Source organism: Pectinophora gossypiella, chromosome 13 (assembly GCF_024362695.1).
Source record: "Pectinophora gossypiella chromosome 13, ilPecGoss1.1, whole genome shotgun sequence".
Lineage (NCBI taxonomy): Eukaryota > Metazoa > Arthropoda > Insecta > Lepidoptera > Gelechiidae > Pectinophora > Pectinophora gossypiella.
The window spans coordinates 10,793,535-10,812,304 of NC_065416.1; the positions used below are offsets into that span (position 1 = coordinate 10,793,535).

The 18,770-nt window shown below is 36.0% G+C and overlaps 2 protein-coding genes across 3 annotated transcripts in view; one reads left to right on the forward strand and one right to left on the reverse strand.

Moving 5' to 3' along the window:
• The window catches only part of LOC126371801 (sarcolemmal membrane-associated protein), a 34,506-nt gene extending 32,426 nt beyond the window's left edge, over positions 1–2,080 (reverse strand). For both annotated transcript variants that reach the window (XM_050017160.1, XM_050017159.1), the window contains exon 1: positions 1,433–2,080. In XM_050017160.1, the coding sequence (XP_049873117.1) occupies positions 1,433–1,630 (198 nt within the window). In that variant the 5' untranslated portion in view covers positions 1,631–2,080. The remainder of the gene's footprint in view (positions 1–1,432) is intronic.
• Positions 2,081–3,540: 1,460 nt separating this feature from the next.
• The window catches only part of LOC126371808 (lissencephaly-1 homolog), a 30,670-nt gene continuing 15,440 nt past the window's right edge, over positions 3,541–18,770 (forward strand). Inside the window, exons 1-2 of the mRNA XM_050017171.1 lie at positions 3,541–3,658; positions 7,235–7,368. Of these exons, the coding sequence (XP_049873128.1) occupies positions 7,331–7,368 (38 nt within the window). The 5' untranslated portion in view covers positions 3,541–3,658; positions 7,235–7,330. The remainder of the gene's footprint in view (positions 3,659–7,234; positions 7,369–18,770) is intronic.

Sequence of the window (18,770 nt, forward strand, 5' to 3'; positions counted from 1 at the left end):
TCAGTGCCCTACTAATGAGTGTTCATTTAGAAAACTAACTAAATTACAACTGCACTATGTTTGTACAAATATGGTCTATTAGCACTAATAAATAGGTTTGGCCTACCCCTTTCTGTGTTCCCGTCATTCTCATGCATGTTTTATTCCTACCTACTATAAGGTGAGACAACCCCAATTCACCAGAGCAGGAAAGAGAACATAGGAACACTGTCAAGGAAATTCACTCACAACATACCTAATAATACTATTTATGGTATAATAAACAAGTGATCCAAATTCTCAACAAACAAAACTATTTCGGATTTGAATATTGCCATTTGCATTGTTAATTTAACATTTAGCATATAATAGGTAAACATCGTGTGACCATCACTTTGTTTCAAGGACATCAGTTAGACTATTATATGACAAAAAAAAACAAGTTTATATAGAAATAATCTGTTATTATCTAAAAAATTATACTCAATATTTTCATATTGTAATATTTTGTTTTATGTCCATTATGAAGCATATTCTGTAAATCATGTAAATCTAAGATCCCTTTCAATAATGACAAAAGACATACTTAGCATGGCATGCATGATATTATCGAAGATAAGGCAACAAGAATTCCTTAAAATAGGAAGAATTTACATTACTTTATTCTTGTTATAAATCCTTGGATCAACGAAGATCATGGAGTAGAAAATCCAATTAAAATAGATTCAAATACACATTTAGAGAGTACTAAAATTACAAATGTAGCCCAATTTGCAATAAATAGTGAATCTCAAGGGACAATGAGAAACACATAAGCAAAATTAATCATGTTAATTCAAACTTTATTTTGCAATAGTCAGGTAATTAAATGTTATTGTTTAAAATAATTGTGTGGAATAGCAGTTTGTAACCTTAATAATGAATACTAGATATGGTTAACTGGTGTTAAGAAATCCTGATATTTTATTTCAATTAGTGTATAAAATAATATGGAAGCATAATGTAAGTGTTATTAAATATATTTAAAATGTATTGATGAAAATATTAGGCAAGCATGTTGCCTATGAAGATAACCATGCAATTCAATTTATGCTATTGTATTACACATGTGTTAACTAATAGTAATGTATATAATTCTTATTGGAAATATTGAATAACAAGTGAATTTACACCTACCTGAAGTGAAGTTGTATACATTTTATAGATACAAATGAAACACAGAACTACAGACTAGTCTCTCTTTACAACAAATGTGTGTGAATTAGACTACCTACATCATATCACAATGAATGCACAAGAAGTCTGTGCTACATACACATGAAATCATACAATTGCATAGCTTACTAGGAATTTATAAGCATTGTGTGACTTCTGTCAATCTTAGGTACCTACTTAATATGCCATTAACCTAGCAACCTAAAAAATTGGGCTAGTGCAAAGGAATACACTTTACCTTGACAGGCTGCTCCAAAGTCACGCGTCTTTCTTCAAATGGCAAAGAATTGGCGTGAGGTATAAAAATTGCTCTAGGAACCCCCGCCTCTTGGTTGTTACTGTTGTTAGGGGGATCTGGACCATGGGTCCAGGTATTATCCATATTCTTGGTCGCGTAGTTTATCTTCGGCTTAACTTTCCTCTTTGCTATCACCATCGCACACACTGCTTCTCAAAGTCAGCATTCGGGCCTCGTTTGTGGTGTGACGAGCGACACATCGAAGATAGAACTCAAATTGATTCACATAGTGAAAGGGAACACTGTTGATCACGACTCACTGTCATCCTCACGGTCGACCACACTTACTGATAGGAAATAGTTCACGTTTTCTCGCTACCCAAACTCGTATTATTGTAGCACTTATGCAAACACCATTATTTTTAACGAAACTTGATTCCCTCGATGGTCTACGTATGGGTACAAAACTTCAGATTTCAGAATCGAGTTATCTAATGATCCTTTATTTTCACAATATATACAAACAAATTATTAGTTCTCAATTGCCCTAATATATTTTAATATATTATTTGAGGGCATCGGAATTATCGTTCGAGGAACTTACGAAATGGGCGCACGAATCGGACATTTGTTTTGAGTACGTATCGCAGTCACTTCATCTGTTAAAATGGTGTTTTATGGTACCCATTAGAGCACAACAAATATCACTGCTACTGCAATACTAGCTATCGCCCTGTTACGCCCTATTAAAGTTTTAATCACATGTTAAAAATACAACCAATAATATTAAAATTACCACTTTTCTCTTAAATTTGTGTTTTTGGGTATAATTGATGACCCTAGTTATTACACTCAGATACAACACATCTTCCGTTCATTATTATTCTGATCAAAATAAAGAGAAGCAATACCTACTTTGGTCCAAATATCAAACATTTATTCTTATATCTTATATATATTCCTCTGCCATTACATTATATTTTTGAATATTTATGTACCCGAGTAATGATAAAATAGGTAATTATCACGTCGTTATACTGCGCCATCTATATTTTTTTGGGGAACGTGGTCTCGAAATTTCCTCATTATGTGCAAACTATTTATTGATGTTTTATGAAGTCCAAAATGCCGAAAAACAATTGGTTCCTTATAGCATTAAAAAATAATGGTGCTAATTCCTGTAGACACCATCTAATTTTATTTTAAGTTATACCTGTAATTTTCACATCTGCCGAAAAGGAAAGGGACGGGCATAGAACAACACGGACCTCCGCGAACTGAAATTGACTATTGACAGCTGTAAATTTTTTTTAAAATTAATTAATGTTAACCTGGGCGAATTCAATAGTTATCTGGCTGGTATACAAAACATTTGACGTGTGCTGTCAACTTAATTCTGTCGGGTTATTGGCTAGTATAATTGTTTTAGATTTGAGCCCAAAATTGACATGTGTTCCATAATTATGCCTGCCAATTATCTAAAATTATCCGTTCCTTTTTGGCGATTAAGAAAACTTAAAATAAAATTAAATGGTGACTAAAAGAATTATCACCAATATATTTATTTTTAATTCAATTATTTAAGTAGGCATAATTCGCTAGATAAGATGCAATGACATTGTTTTAAGTGCAATAAAAGTTTTGTATTGTATTGTAATTATCACGTTAAATTTGGACAGCGCCATCTATATTTTGTTCGGGGAACGTAGCCTGGATAGTCACTCATTCGGACTGTCTGTCTCGCTTGCACTCACGGGATAAAACGAGATTTTTGAATGGAGTGTCCGGACTGTGCTGTATACTATAAAAGTAGCTTCAAGTAAGTAACAGTTAATACTGTCGTACAACAGACACGATAAAGAACCTTTTAGTGATGGATTACTTTAGATTCGAATCGGAACTTGTGAAAACCGATAACTATCCGTAAAATCTTCAGTTTTCTTTGTCTATGGTTTCAAAATTATATTTCCTTACTCTGTCTTTAACACAGAATTTGTATATTGCTCTTTCTTTCATTCTAAATTAATTTCTTTACGTTCACAGAGATGGCGCTGGCATAGTTGTTAATTAAAAAATGAAAGGAAAAATCGAAACTTGTCGTCGAGTCGAGTTTGAGCCTTTGCAACGAAAACGGTTTTCTGCCTCGGGTCTTGTGTGAAGTGTGTTTGTAGAGTGTGTGATATTTATTTCGTACAAAAGTGTAATTTTTAAGTGTTTTTACGTTTTGTAAGTATTATTTGATAGATTTATACCTTTTTTGTTCATTTTCAGTATTTTGAAATTGCAATGAGTGGACTGTTTCTCATCCGTTTCGTTATGTGTTCAATATGGCCGTTCTTCTATATAATTTACTTATTTGGTGAAACTATAATAATGGATCTCGCATTAGGTGCATGATGAGAAACCTTTACTATTAGAATTTATTTAGATTCATAAGTTTCGTTGATGTGGCAAGGCAAATTGACAAGTTATAAATTGGTTTTGACGTTTGATTCTGAGTCATTTTGCTGCGAGCTCCGTTGCTGCTTTTTACTATTTTTGCGCATAAATTATTCCCTCGGCTATGAATCTTGGATTTATGAACTTACTACATCGTTATGTTCAAGTTTCTAGAGAAGTTTCTGTTTGATAATCCACCCATAGTCGAATCTGATAAAGGTTTAACGTAGTTCGTCAAAATTGAATGAAAAAATTACATTTTAACGGTTTATTAATTTTACTTCAATATCTCGCCCGCACATCAATATCTACGGAAAATCTTTCTAAATAAGGTTAACGTTTAGTTCATAGGTAAACAAATATCTGGTCTAGATAATTTAATCAGTATTTGAGCATTGAAGCAGAAATTATTAATTCTGTTTGTTTTATTATGTAAGGTGTAAAGGAGTCACTCCTATGAATTAGGTTAACTTTATGAACACAGATTATTCATAACTTAAAGATTAGTTAAAAAAAAATGCAAGCTACCTTGTATACAGACATACCTATCAATAGCTCAAAACATACATACTTAAGATCACGCCTATTTCCTGTTGCGATAGGAAGAGACCATGTATTTCCACTTACAAATAAATAAAAATATAAAATCTTATAATTGCACTTGTATATGATAAACAGAAGAAGTAGGTATTTAATACAATCTATGACCCTGACAAACCTGGTATCTTTAATTTTTTCTCTTTATTTTTAACATATAATCGGTCCTTGGAATTTTTGCAGTTCTTTTGGAGGATACATTTAATGTTGAGTTGGGCTTGTCTTTCCATTGTCGGACAGTCTTTATTGTAATAGGTTGTCCCATGTATCAAGTGGTTTGTCAAGTTTCTGAACATGGTGGTGTAGATGATGTGATTCCATATATAAGTTTTTGCCACCTTAGATATCTCCTTCATGATAGTGGGCATCTGTAAGTGTTTGTGGATTCCGTCCATTTTAGTGAACCATGGGATATTAACAATTATTTTAAGTACACTGTTTGGATCATTGGCTTTAGGATTGCCTTGTAGATCATGATTTTGATATTCACTGAAAGTTTATATACCCTTAAATTAATAAACAAAATAAGGTTCCCACATTAAATATGGCTTCTTGTAACTGGCAAATGATGGTAGATTTACCCTTGACATAGAAGCCATAATATTGATTAGCTCAAATTACATGTGCATGTTATACTACAAGTTTAAAATATGCTTACTAAGTGTCACCAAGTGAAACCTGCTAAGTGTATTCTATACTCCTACTTACAAGGACATTAACACTATTAGATAGGTACTTCCTGTTTATTAAGTAAACTTCATTGTAGAGTTTGTTAAAGTCACAATTAAAATCTTATAATTATTTTAGATAATGATATAGCACACAATTTAATTAATGAGGGGAGATAGATGTACCTTGAGTAGTGCCAAAATTCTGATATCTGAAATACTAGGCATTTTAACAACTAATACACAGTTAATAATAACGATGTTTAGTCACCATTCTTGACTAATCATTGATTGAAATACAAAGTAGGTAAATCAGACATTGTCATGCCCTAATACAGGTTTTCATAGATAATTTTTCTTTAGGAAACACTTATTAGGGCCATGTTTCAATTTGTCTACATTGTATTCATCACAATTTTTGTAAAATCAAACATAATTTCAGATTTAGATATGTTACATTCACATTCAAAACCTCTAGTAGGTAGATATAAATACATTGACTCAAAAATAATAGCTATTTGTTAAACCAAAATTATAAACAAAATATCTACCTAATTCCCAAAAAACTAATGGTTTAGTTTAGCTTGCTATTATACCTATGTAGCTATACATTGAAATGATAACATACAAACACTAAGTGCCCCCACAACAGTTTGGTCAGTGACTCACTCAACTCAATGAACTGTTATGTCACATTACCTGCAATAACATACAGCCGATAACTTTGTTACTTACCACCAAAGGTTTGTTTGAAAACAATTTTTTGAACATACATTTGAAATTATTTGTAGGTTTTCTAGCTGTTCTGTAACAGTCAAAGTTTGAGACATTGGTCTAACTTTGTGTACTGTAGTATGCACCATGCTGCTTTATTGCAGATCAGGTATATTGCAACTGGTTTCATAAACAGCATTTTCAATTTCTCCTGAGATTTGTCGTCACTGAACCAATCAATATTTTAATTCACTTGAAAGTACTCTTTTTTACAAGACATTTATTGTAAAAACCATGTTAGCGCCTTTTAGGACAATCACATTTGGTTCTGATTTTTGTTAACAAAACAAGCTAGTTTCAATTCAGGTTCAAATTTATGGTCTCATTTTTTACTGGGATTGAATCGGGTTTTCTTGAAAAAAATCACATCAGATTGTGATTTTTGAAAAAGGCGCTTACATGGTAATCACTATAAGGCAACCATATATTATTGAGTTTATGGTAATTCAAGTTCATTTTGTGATACAAACATGGCAATTTGTCCAGATTAACAAGTATACAAGCACAGAGGCGTAGGTTTGTTTATGCATTACTTTACACACCATGTCGTAACTTGTAAGATGTCAAATTGTGGGAGTTGACAGCAAACTGTGACCTCTCATTAGCCTCCGCTTTTTGTCTTTAAACGCAGTATTTTAGCACCATGAGAAGGCCCATTGTCTCCAGTTTTACAGTTATTTGCACCTCAGCTATTAAGAAATTCCCATAATCATTGCACTCGACAAGAATTCGTCTATTGTTGATAGGGTGTGAAAAACGCACATTAGGAAGTGGAAGTCAATATAAGTACCTACATGTAAACAAAGACATTATATTTTTACATGATCTTTTTTATGACATTGGTAATCCACCACACAACCAACAAGGAAGATCTTTTTATACCGAGATTCTTTCAATCTCTTTAACAATACTTATAATGTTATGTAATTATATTACTCCAATACTTGATATAATTAATTGTTTATTGTTTTAGATAATTGTTATTTCGGAACACTCATTACTAATTTCTAATACAAGTATTTATTTGCGTTGCAATCAAATCATTAAGTCCAGTAAAGCAAATAGTTGTAAAATGCAAGTTATTATTTTTCGCTTACCTAACTGAAATTGACAAGGTTTCATATATAACATAACCTCACGACTATATCCCAATGGGGTAGTCAGAGGTCGTAAGATGATCTAAGTACCCACAACTTACGGAGCTCCGCCGATTTTATCTTTTTTATTGTATTATAATAATAACGTTTATTGAAATAAGTTTTTACATTATGCATTGAAACCCTTTTATTAAGAGAGATGTTAACATTGTGGTATTTGTCGGCAGGTGTGATAATGGCCACGGCGCTCCCGCCGTCGCCCGCGTGAATTTCCGAGACTCTTGAGCAGTGAACTCAGGCCTACGCCGCGCCAACCAACCACGATGAAAATGGTGTTGTCACAACGGCAACGAGAGGAGCTGTAAGTCTAATTTTATTTTGCACATTAATCATTCAGATATGAAGGGAAATATGTAGGAAATTTGTAAAGTATTTAGGTTAGGACCATGCTATCGATCGTTCCAGGCTTGTTAGAAATGATGACTGCTTGTCACTTAGTCTACCATAGTAGGGCCGACAGGCGTGAGTTTATAAATATTATCATGTCAACCTACTCACATAAAAATAGTCTATTACGTCCTACTGCTGGGCACAGTCATCCCCTCAATCAACCGGAGCGGGTGTAAAGCATACTCCACCACGCTGCTCCAGTGTGGGGTGGTGTACCCAAAAGCCCATAATATTGTTATTACCTAGGTTTTGCGAAGCGCGTGTATAAAACGATTGATGGATAAGGGAGACGTATGTGAGTGAAGATCGAAGTAAATGGATTACAATGCCTGTCTACTATATTATAATTAAAATCGTAAACATATACAACACGTTATGTTTGCGACTTTTGAGAATAACATCCCATTCTGATATTGTGCTAATCCAGTCTTCTCCCTTTTAAAACTATAAAACTAACCATAAATCATGAATTTTTAAATTTTATCTAGTGTCTTGATCACTCATTATGTTTTTAACGGAATATTAAGCAAATATACTTAAATGTATTAAATGCGTATATTGATATAAGTGGAATATAAGACTATGTCACATACATTATTGACGAGTTTATTGACTCAACAGTTAGTTTATACGAAAATTTAGGCCATAGAGACGTAAAAGATGTTTTATTTCTTCCTTTGTCAAAAGTTCGTAGTCATGATTCGATCATGCGCTCACACGCGTCCTACATTATTTCCTTTGCTCCTATTTTAGTAGGACAAAGAATATTATCTACATACATACTTCTTTTGTCGAGGCATAATTTACCTTATAGTCAAACCGTTTAGGTACCATAAAAATCTACTTAAGCAAAGCACTTTGGTGTGGTTGGTACTTTTCTTATGAAAGTGCCTTCTTAAAGTTTGAGGACTATAACATTTTAATTGGGTTTGAAGGTATTGTTTTCAAATACACTGTTGCGTTTTTGAAACAAGAGAATCGAGTTTCAATGAATTCGGTCAAGCAAACAGTTTCGGCGCGGCAAGGTCGCGCCACTAACGCAATTTTACCTGTATTTTGCATTAGAAACTTTCTGAAACAGTCTATAAAGATAACGTCAATAACTTTCAGGGTTCTCAGTTCACCGTCTATTTCTTTGTTTTGTCGTATCCGGACACTTACAAGTAAAAGAAAAAGGCAAGTATTGACAAATAACACAAATTGAAAGGCTAGAATGAAAACTGTAAAAAAATCCACTTGAATCCAATTATATCATTGCCTATTGATTTTTAAACCGGACGAAATGCTAGTCGAATCGACTTAAAGGTTTTCGTTACTTCTCAATCCAGTTAGGTTTGTGTAACCGTAATTAATTAATGGCCGACTTCCTTCCGCCTACTGGCAACCAGACAGTTGTCTTGCTCGATAAATATTGATCATAATCTATTGTTAAAACAACGAACGCCTGTGTTTGATAAACACTATCGGCTAATTAAATTAGAAATAGAAATAGAAATGTTTTATTGCGACCATTTCCAGTAAATACTCCATTTATAGTAAACGTAAATGCGTAGTAGGTTGTGAATGTTTAATATCTATAATCGTAGAGAGCAGGACCGTACGGTATGAAAGATATATTAGAATCATCATCAAGGCGTCAGCAATCAATCACATTGCTCGTGTAGCAGTCACATGAAGAAGTGTTAGTTTTTCATGCTACTCGTGCCGTCGCCGCTGCCACGTCGTTCGGTAGCGGGTCGCTAGGTTCGACCTTTGAAAGTAACAGTGTTCTTAGAGCGCCGGTCTTTGACCCCGCGACGGCGCCTTCCTACAGCCACTCAAGCACAACTTTCTTCGTGAACCCAGGGTCTCATCATTACTTCGCGAGTCTTCCACCGGTCATCTTTCTTGCTCATTACATCTAAATTGATATCGTGCTGCCTACTCGGTACTTATCGTCTTTTTACGACTTCCATGCGTACTTTGATAAATAAGGCAAACGTCGGCATGTTTCTTCAAAGAAATACTAATGGATGAATAACAACTACTATTGCAGGCTCTATTGCGCAAAGATCCTTAACGTCCATCTGCGTCTTAGCTAACTATAATAAATACATTTGTGTCATCGCCTCCCCCGTCGCGCATTGTTTCAAGTCGACTCTTGACCTAAAATATCACGGCATTCCCCCGTACCCTTTAACCGGCCTCACGAAGTGAAAGGAGAACCGATCTATTCCAATAGACAACAGCTGAACAAAGATGTGGCCATACTATTCGCACGCCATTGTTGAACAAGTGCATTCTTTAGCTGTAACCTGTCCGAATTAAAAATGCTGATCTTATACAACCTGATTAAACTAAAGCTATTGTATTAAAATAGTTGCGGTAAAATACTGCGGCTAAAATGACAGCGTCGTCCTGCTACAAGACTGTTATATCTCGAATCGGCAATCAAGTGAACTTATACCAATCTTGATTTTGACTGATACCTTCCTGGTTAATCAATCTCGGTAATTTAGTACCTAATACGGGACCACTGCGAGTTCCGTTTGACTCCATATCGTTACGAATCGGGGTCGCTGAACTAGCCAGTCGGTTGATTAAAAATAACGATCACAAATTAAAGTTGGCAGCCATATTTCGCTTAATGGATGTACTCCATGATAGTTCTAATTCCGAAGATTTCCGCTGATGCATTGTTATGCATGCCAACAGCTGGTTGAATGATTGGAGTCATTAGACGCGATTATTTCCTTACGCTAACAATATTAATTATAGAGACGTGGTTTCACAGTTACGAGAAAAAAAATGCTTCTATGTCGGCTCTACGACCAGAACCGTGTCATGTTTTGCATAAACCTAATGTAACATTCTTTTGCTAGATATATCTGTTGATTACGTTATTACCTTCATTTACTTAGAATATAAGATAATGCGTGCATTTTGTCAGATAAGATGGCGATATCAATTCGAGCGCGAAGTGCGATACTTCGATTAATTGTAATTGGGTTTAGTGTGTTGTACGTAGCAATTTTTATGATTTAAGCATACCTTCTGCCGTATAAATAGAATGTAATCATATGTTTCATTTTATTAGGTAGTTTTTTGTTTTATCCGTGGTGTTTATCCTTGGGGCATTGTTTGTTACGGCAGGTGACTCTGCCAGATCAGCTCAACTGGTTCTTGTAAACATTAACAAGTAGAAAGCAGGTGCCCTTTATTTATGACTGCTATCCGCCATGCCAACGCTGGAGCTAGTCCTTTGTGAAGCTATAAATATGTCAGCGATACTATTACTGCCATCACTTTCCAGCCTGTATGGCGTTCATTAAGACAATCAAAGGAGAGAAGTATCTATTCAGTGTCTGGTGACTAGAAGCAGCAGGCAATCGCTTGGGATGTTTGGAAACAGTGAAAGTGTACCACAACACTCATATTGCTTCAGGGGTAATGTATTCAAATTACTTTGTGATAACGATCTCTTTCAACGCCCGTTTCGAGTCACGAGACCACCTATGGCTCTCAATGAGCCAGATTCAATCGAGAGTTGTCTTGTATCCAAACACCCAAACAAAAAACCGCTTACGTCACATTTTATTACCATAATCGATCAAGATTATAATCTCCGTTATGTAACCTTGTGATATGATAGAAAGTGTCTAGGCGAATTCTTGACAGAATTGGGCTTACCCAGTGAACTTTGAAACTGACGTAACAGGTGCGTTTAAAATATACTGGGTTCACAATCAATAGAGCTGAAAATAATTTCGTCGGTAGAAATAGCATTTTGGCCGATACGAGAGGCCTTGGCGCCGTTCCGATTTCGTAGCCTATCTGTCCGTTCCGTTGCATACAACGCGTTACACGGAGGTTTATATGAGTCATCCACGAGACATACTAGTAGCATCAATGTCAACCTGTTTTGTAAAGAGTATTGTTTTGCGCCACGAAAGATGCTCTACGTATATGAACAAGAGTCATATACTTCGTTAAATGCACATTATGTTATGTATTTCAATTGACTTACCCATTTCACATCACAATTTGAAACGGGACTCGTCAATCGATAATTTCTTGTAGTTCACTATGTATTAACGCCGCATTAAGAGCATGTTTTCTGAGTCAAAGGCCAGGAGTGTTATTAAAGTGTAGTTAAGTATCCAGGTTGGTGAGGTTACTGTAGATGAGTTTACTGTATGTAATACCAAGCTTGAGTCATTGTGGGGTCCCGTGGATGGTTGGCTGGCCGGCTTGGGGACGGAATGCGGTCCGCGCCGGTCGACGCCAGTCGCTCTGCCGCATACCATGCCGCACTCTGCATACATCTCCCCTATCTATCTACCTCGACACACACATTTATGTGAGATTACACACCAACGCAATTTATGAGGAAGTTATGGGTGAAATCTTCGCGCAATTACTAGAAAGCAGAATTTAACTATTCAAATTGTAGTCGTTATTATTTTATTTGACATTTTAGTTTGCTCGCGTCGCAGTTCTCATATAAGAAAAAAATAATACCAGCGCTTTTCCCTTACGTCTTCCTGAATTGGTAATTGGACACATATGTATTCCAACCTCTCCAAGACCTTTCCCAGTGAGAGAAATTTAGAGTCCAATTATGCAAAACATTTACCTGCCAGTTTACTTTGAAAGGATTAGCGTATCCGGTCACGAATGTAATTGAATTACCACGCTTGAAATTTCCCTATCTACGCGACACTATTTATCGATCACGCCTTTTGCTGTTGGCATCAAACCAGTATTAATTTCCTAACAATTTGTTAGGTGAAGTCTTTGACCTGATCCCCTTTACAAATGCCGTGCTGACGGCATTTCGCTCCCCTTGTGCCTTGTTACGGTTTTCCCAATATTTCATTTCCCGCAACCCCTCTATTATTTGCTCGCCGTGAAATCGTCAAAAGTCACGGACGACTGGGGTCGTGAAAATAAACGATGTGAATTATTATTGTTAATTCTTTTAAAAAGTAAAAATTTGCTAAATAAATTGTCCGTCAACTTTCTTCTTTAGCATTTTTAAGTGAGCAAAACGCATTTAATATTCGCATATAAAGTGTGCACATTATTTATAAATTACCTATTATAGTTATATTTCATCGTTCTAAGAAGAAAATATTGTTATAAGTGGTGTCTTAAGGAAGGCTGATTGTGTAGGCTGGTGGTAAAGATTCGCAATGACGCAGTTGGGCTGACGTAGCGGCCAGTCGGCGCCGCTGCGATCGATATTCAGTCGCGTGGGCGACATACTCTCACCCCCTAACCCCTACGCAAACCGACCACCACCAACCCTAACTGTTCTCCCCCAAGATTCAATTTCCACTAGCATCTAGAAAGTGCTATTTTATTTATATCTAATAACAAGTAAGTATTTTAACAGAAAGCTTCAAGGTGAAGCCGTCTCAATTAAAATTTAATAAAAGCCACTTAATTTGTTCTTATAGACCATTAGTGTTTGATAATCTGCTGCATAATTGGGGAAAGGGAAATGCATTTCTCAAATGGCGATTATACAATATCGATTTGTATAGCAGCGGTTATGTTCACAGTAATCGCGGAAATACATCGCATTGAAAAATATTACCTACAAGCTTTATACAACCATGAGAAGTTAAGGTTTTTTCATGACAATATTCTGAGCTAAATATGGTATAGCAGGCTGGTAAACGCATTGTCGGGTTGGAATGAGGCAAGCATGAAGCAAGGCTCTTTTGAACTAACGACGTCACCGGATATCATATTACGCACACAGAATATACTTGGACTGTTTTTGACACGCTTTATTATGGGAATAAACGTTTATTGATAATATTATTGTGTCGTTCTTAATATAAATAGGTCACGTCAATTGAATTTGCATACTAGTCAAGTGTACAAGTCATTACGAGCCACTAAAACGTAGCATTATCTTTACGTAAGTCCTTCAAAAAACGGTAGTAAAGATATTTCAAGTCACGTATGTTTATGCAAATTTGAGTTTACGTGCATTCCATACGGATACTGAAGTAATAGGTTCGCTCGGTTCTATTACCCTGAGTTTCGTCTGTATGGCAGAAACACGTGCATCCCGTTGCCCGAATACCGTTACCAGCCGAAAACTCTTATGATGAGCCGTTATGACTTTTCATTCGCAGTAATTCTTCCGTAAATTGTACTTTTTACTAATCCAGGTTACTAGACCGTGCTGTCGTCGTGCGAATACAACTGGAATTCCACTGCAAAGAATCTTTTCAGTTCTATCTAATATATTGCCTTTATGGTTTCTAATCACACGTTAAGGCAAGTAACAATTTATTCATTGCGAACTTCGACATGCTGTTTCTTTAATTAATTATAGACATGCATGTCTGCTAATGTGCAATAAACTTGATATTAAACATTCTTATTCTATAATGAAGTTACTATCTATGTAGCTTCATTGCAAAAGCAGTCTTAAACCTAGCCAGTAGCGGTCTGCTGGGGCAGTTTGCAATTGTGAATTGGCATTAATTTTATCAGCGGTCATTTATACCAGTTATTATCGTCATGACATGACACATACCCAAGCCGTTGGCTTCCGTTGTAGACTCGCCAATTTATCATGGATTGTAGTGTTACTATTCTTCCATAGATTAGTATCACTGTTTGCTGTGACGGGTTCGTTAACCGACTTCATGTATTCGTAGTATTAGTGATTCGCGTTATTGAACACGTCACGTACTTTTTTAGTTATCAACGCTTTGAATAGTATTGCAAATTCTTCTGAGTGAGAATAATTCATATTCTGATACCTCGTTGTAGAGAACGTTTCCACTACTTAACTGTAACGGTATATCTTTACGATATATTCAGTACATTAACGCAGCTAACGTAACATTGGCAAACAATATTTGTTCAACAACAAATCAGTAACTCAAACCAGTATTATCCAATCCGACACAGCCACATTTGAATTGCTAATGCATTTGATTGTCACGTAATATTAATGGCCACCGAACAGCAATGCTAATTCGGCGATTGGCCGTGTTTTTATTTATGTCGCGCGTTATAATCTTATTTATTTATTTGATTAGGAACTGGAAAGATTATCTCATTCTTATCTGTCAGGCGGTTGCTATCAAACGATCATAGTTGGAACTTTGCCCAGAACCACTCCCATAAAAGCATTTTATTGTTTCCGGGATCCAAAATATCCTCAGATTAATTAGGATGGATTTTACACATTGTAAAAGGAATAAAATTGAATGAGCTATCGGTTTCAATGGGCTTTTAAAAGTTCAAATGGGTTCCATTTGGTGTGGATAGACTAAATCGGCTGGAATACTTAAATAGAAGAATCTATTTACGTGCTTACGTATAAATTGTCTTCTGTCATGTTCGAATGTAATTTTGTGAAAAACCGATTGAATATAAATCAATGTGCAAGAAACGTGAATAATTTTCCCGATTATCGCGTTTGCTCGTAAAGTAAGTGTTGAGCGGTCGTGTCCCTGCAATCAGAGTGGTAACGACGGAAACGTAGCGTGAAAGTTTCTCAGGTCCCCGATCGCCTGCGCCCGCGCCTCCACGCACGAAACCACTTTCGCTGTACAAAGCTACCGAACTAAGTCTCAAGTCTGGACAGTCAGCGGCTAAGTAAATTATCCAAAAGGCCACGTTACTGATCGTCATCCACCCAAACTAAGCTCGTCTTTGCTTTCTCCTCGTAATACTGCAGATTATCTGGTATGTAGGTACAGATACAGATGCTTTACACAGTTGGTACGTGCCAAGAAAAAAATTGGCACGTTTCTTCATTACCACGACCTGAAATTAAAGTCTACGTTAATGACTCCGTGAATTGTATTTAGCAAGTGTTAATCTAGAAATCTCACAGTGGACCGCAGTAGAAATCAATGTTGGAACGGAAATGGGCCCAATGTAGCATGAATTACGTCGTCATTGAGTAATTTTCTTTATATTTGTGCACACAAAATGCATTTGGCAACGAAATTGTGGATAATGAAATAGTTGGACGACAAAATGGCTTTGTGACGCGGAATCACGTGCTACTAGCATTACTGTAGTATTACCAAACACTTGTCATTATTGTCACTGCACCTGATTAATGTAACCGGTGTAACGTGATTCTGTGTCGTGATTTGAGAACCGCGGCGTTCTTTTCACTTGCATAAAATATCTGACGTGATTGCTCCCACGCGAACAATAGGGATACCCGCGTAACTGATTGTCTCGAATCGATTCAGTTTCTCCGTACGCTCAGATGCGAACCTGCGCACAAACAGGCAAGAAATTAGATCCATTCAACTGAGAGCTCCGAACTAAACGCACGGCTCGTCTATTGAAAACAAATTAATGTAAGTAATCGGCCAGAATTCCTCGCCAGTTATAGCACGAAAGTAAGTATCTTTAAAAGAAGGCGACCACAGATTATCGGTTACGTAAATGTAATTGAATTAGATAGCCTTTTCAATATTATGTAGAGTAGATCGTGGATTGAGTCACTGTTCTGACTGTGTCGTGTTAAGCGTGTAAATGTCGTAACACGCGTAAGACGCAACCGCCTTTGTTGGCGTGTCGGGTGTTTGTCCACAAACTATGTGTGGGGTCGCGCTAAACCTGTAATGAACCAACATGCCGGTGATAACATCTCGTAATCACACCGACATTAATTTATACCATTCTTCCCCGTTTAACAACGGTTATTATAGCTATTAAGTACCTCTATTTTATCTCATTATCTCCTAAGGGACTGAAATTACCTCATTGCTGAATAAGTCGACACGTTAGTTACAATTCCGATGAGAAACAGTTGTAAGAAATTCATTTGATAAATCTTGTCTTGTCTAGCTAACGCGTCGACAAATATTTGCGGGTAAAAGTAAACGTCAATCGATATATTTGAAGCGTAAACTTTGTCTTCACTTGATACAAAAACTGTAGGAAGTATTATAAAGACATTCGATTCGGCAAAAACCGATATATACCTAGTTTTTAATTACATAATCATCGATATTTGACATAAATTGACCCGTTTTATGCAATAGAACCTGTTCTTGTTTAATAATAGATAAGTATCTCCAAGTTAAATTAGACTATGCTTCTATAGCAGTAACATACTCAGAAGGGTTAGCGATTAAGTCTAATATTGTCAAATCCATTTACGTTTAGCATAACGAACGTCTCTAGTTAAAATAGGAACAGCAAAAATAGTAGTTATTTGCACGATGATTATTCAAAACTATCTAGGCCATTTTCCTAACAGATTTGAAATTGAAATAGGCAGCTTCACGATCATACTGGGTTCCCATAAATCGTTGGAATACAATTTGTACTCATATGTAAAGCATTTCTCTTAGAAAGTTGTAGACTCGGAAACAATCCCTTGGTCTTGAGATTTATACGGCAGGACAGTTTCTGCTGCACTCAATTTTTACAGCCTACTCGAGAAACTCGTTGTGAAAACTCGATTTGCGTATAGCATAGGATTAGCTTAAAGTTGGTATGAAGAGGCTTATTCCTAGTAGCGGGAAATAAACAAAATAATAACATAACATAAAATAACAAAATAATGCACACACAGGAAATACAAAACAAAAGAGAAATATATATAAAATTAACGATAAAAAAATATATTATAAAGTTAAGTAATAGTGATAGTCTTTTTTTTACTCTTAGTGTACAAACTACACTACACTATCAGTATCAAGTAATACTCATAATTCTTTACTTTTCCTTCGCTTTAACTAAATTCATCATTCTTTTGACATAAATGTATAACCTGCCTGTTTATTTAAGGTAGGTTGTTATTCAATTATATAATTTATTTGTAGCCAAATTATCTCTTAAATAGTTTTCATTCGATGCCATTAAAAATATATTTTAACAGAAGACCTGTTTCAATTACATAGTCTTTGTTGCTCTGAATTAAATGCCAATGCTCTCACGAAACCAGTAAACACTTTCTATAACATCAATGCTGTTTCAATAAAGTATAGTATTAAATATAAAAATTGCGTGACATATAATAGTTAATGCTGATATTTGTTACTTCAAAAGCTATTTATTACCTTATGGTTGGTTATCAGTGAAAAAGTCGCCACTATGACCGCATTATACTTTTCCATATCTTGTTTATGTTATTACATTTACTTTGTAAGTCCAACTAATCGATAATGTAAACTTATTGTATCGTATTGAGATCCACATAACATCTTTACGAGTTTTTAAACGTCTCTTGATGTATGTGACCTTACATAATGTAACCAAACCACTCTGACAGTGTTCTTCATCTGATGACCTCATCGGCATCTGAACACGATGTGTCATTCGCGCAAATAAAGCTATTGACATTATGCCTACAGTATTTGTACAACCTTTAACTTCACATTCAAAATTACTGAATAGGTGTTCCTAGTATTGATTTTTTATTTTTAGAGCCGCACACGTTCGTGATTGTCGCAAGTAGGTTGTATTAGGTTATGTTCCTACTTTTCTGGATTGAGTTGAGTACGCCCATTATCGGGTTCTTGTATTGTACACTTACCTTTAGCTTGTAGGTTTACAACGTTACTAACCAATATGGACCTCGTAGTTTGAGAAATAAATAAAATATGGGTTCGTGTACGAAGTGACGTCAGAGGACAAGAATGTAAGCAAAAAACTGCATTTTGGCACTAGAACTGTTGTTAACGTAACGTTTTGACACTACACTAGTCTATAAAGTTTGTGTAGTATCTTCCAGTAGAGCTTTTATCACATGTATCTCTATCAACTAGCGTCTCTAGTAAGTAGAAGGTGCAACATTAACCAAGAACGAATCCCGTTCGGGGGTTTTGTCATGCCCCATGCCCCAATTTTATCTAATTCTCTACGGAGATAGACTGTCTGCGACCTGGTGATACAAAACACATAAAAGCTGCATCCGCTCTTTTCCTTTACGTTACATCTTTGTCTGTTTTAACTTGGCCTTTCCACATATTTGTAACGTTATCTGTCAATGCTACATTATATCAACGAATTGCTAATCTAGGAAGTCGCGGCTATTAGAAATACCGACTGCGTTCCGAGGGCGGTGTTCGCTCGTGTCGTCGCGCGCGACCGCGATAATTGCGGATACAGACCATTACAAGGGCGGCTTATCGAATTGGGGCAAGTTCGGCCGTCTGGTTTGTAAGTGGTTTATGTGTACACCTCGGTAGAATTCACAAAGGGGTATCGTGATTACGAGGCGACTAGCTCACAAAATCTATACAGCTAAACACGTCCTTAACACTGATGTCTTGTCTTCCAAACAAGCTATGCTATTACGGGCCATATTGCGTTGGCAATGCCAAG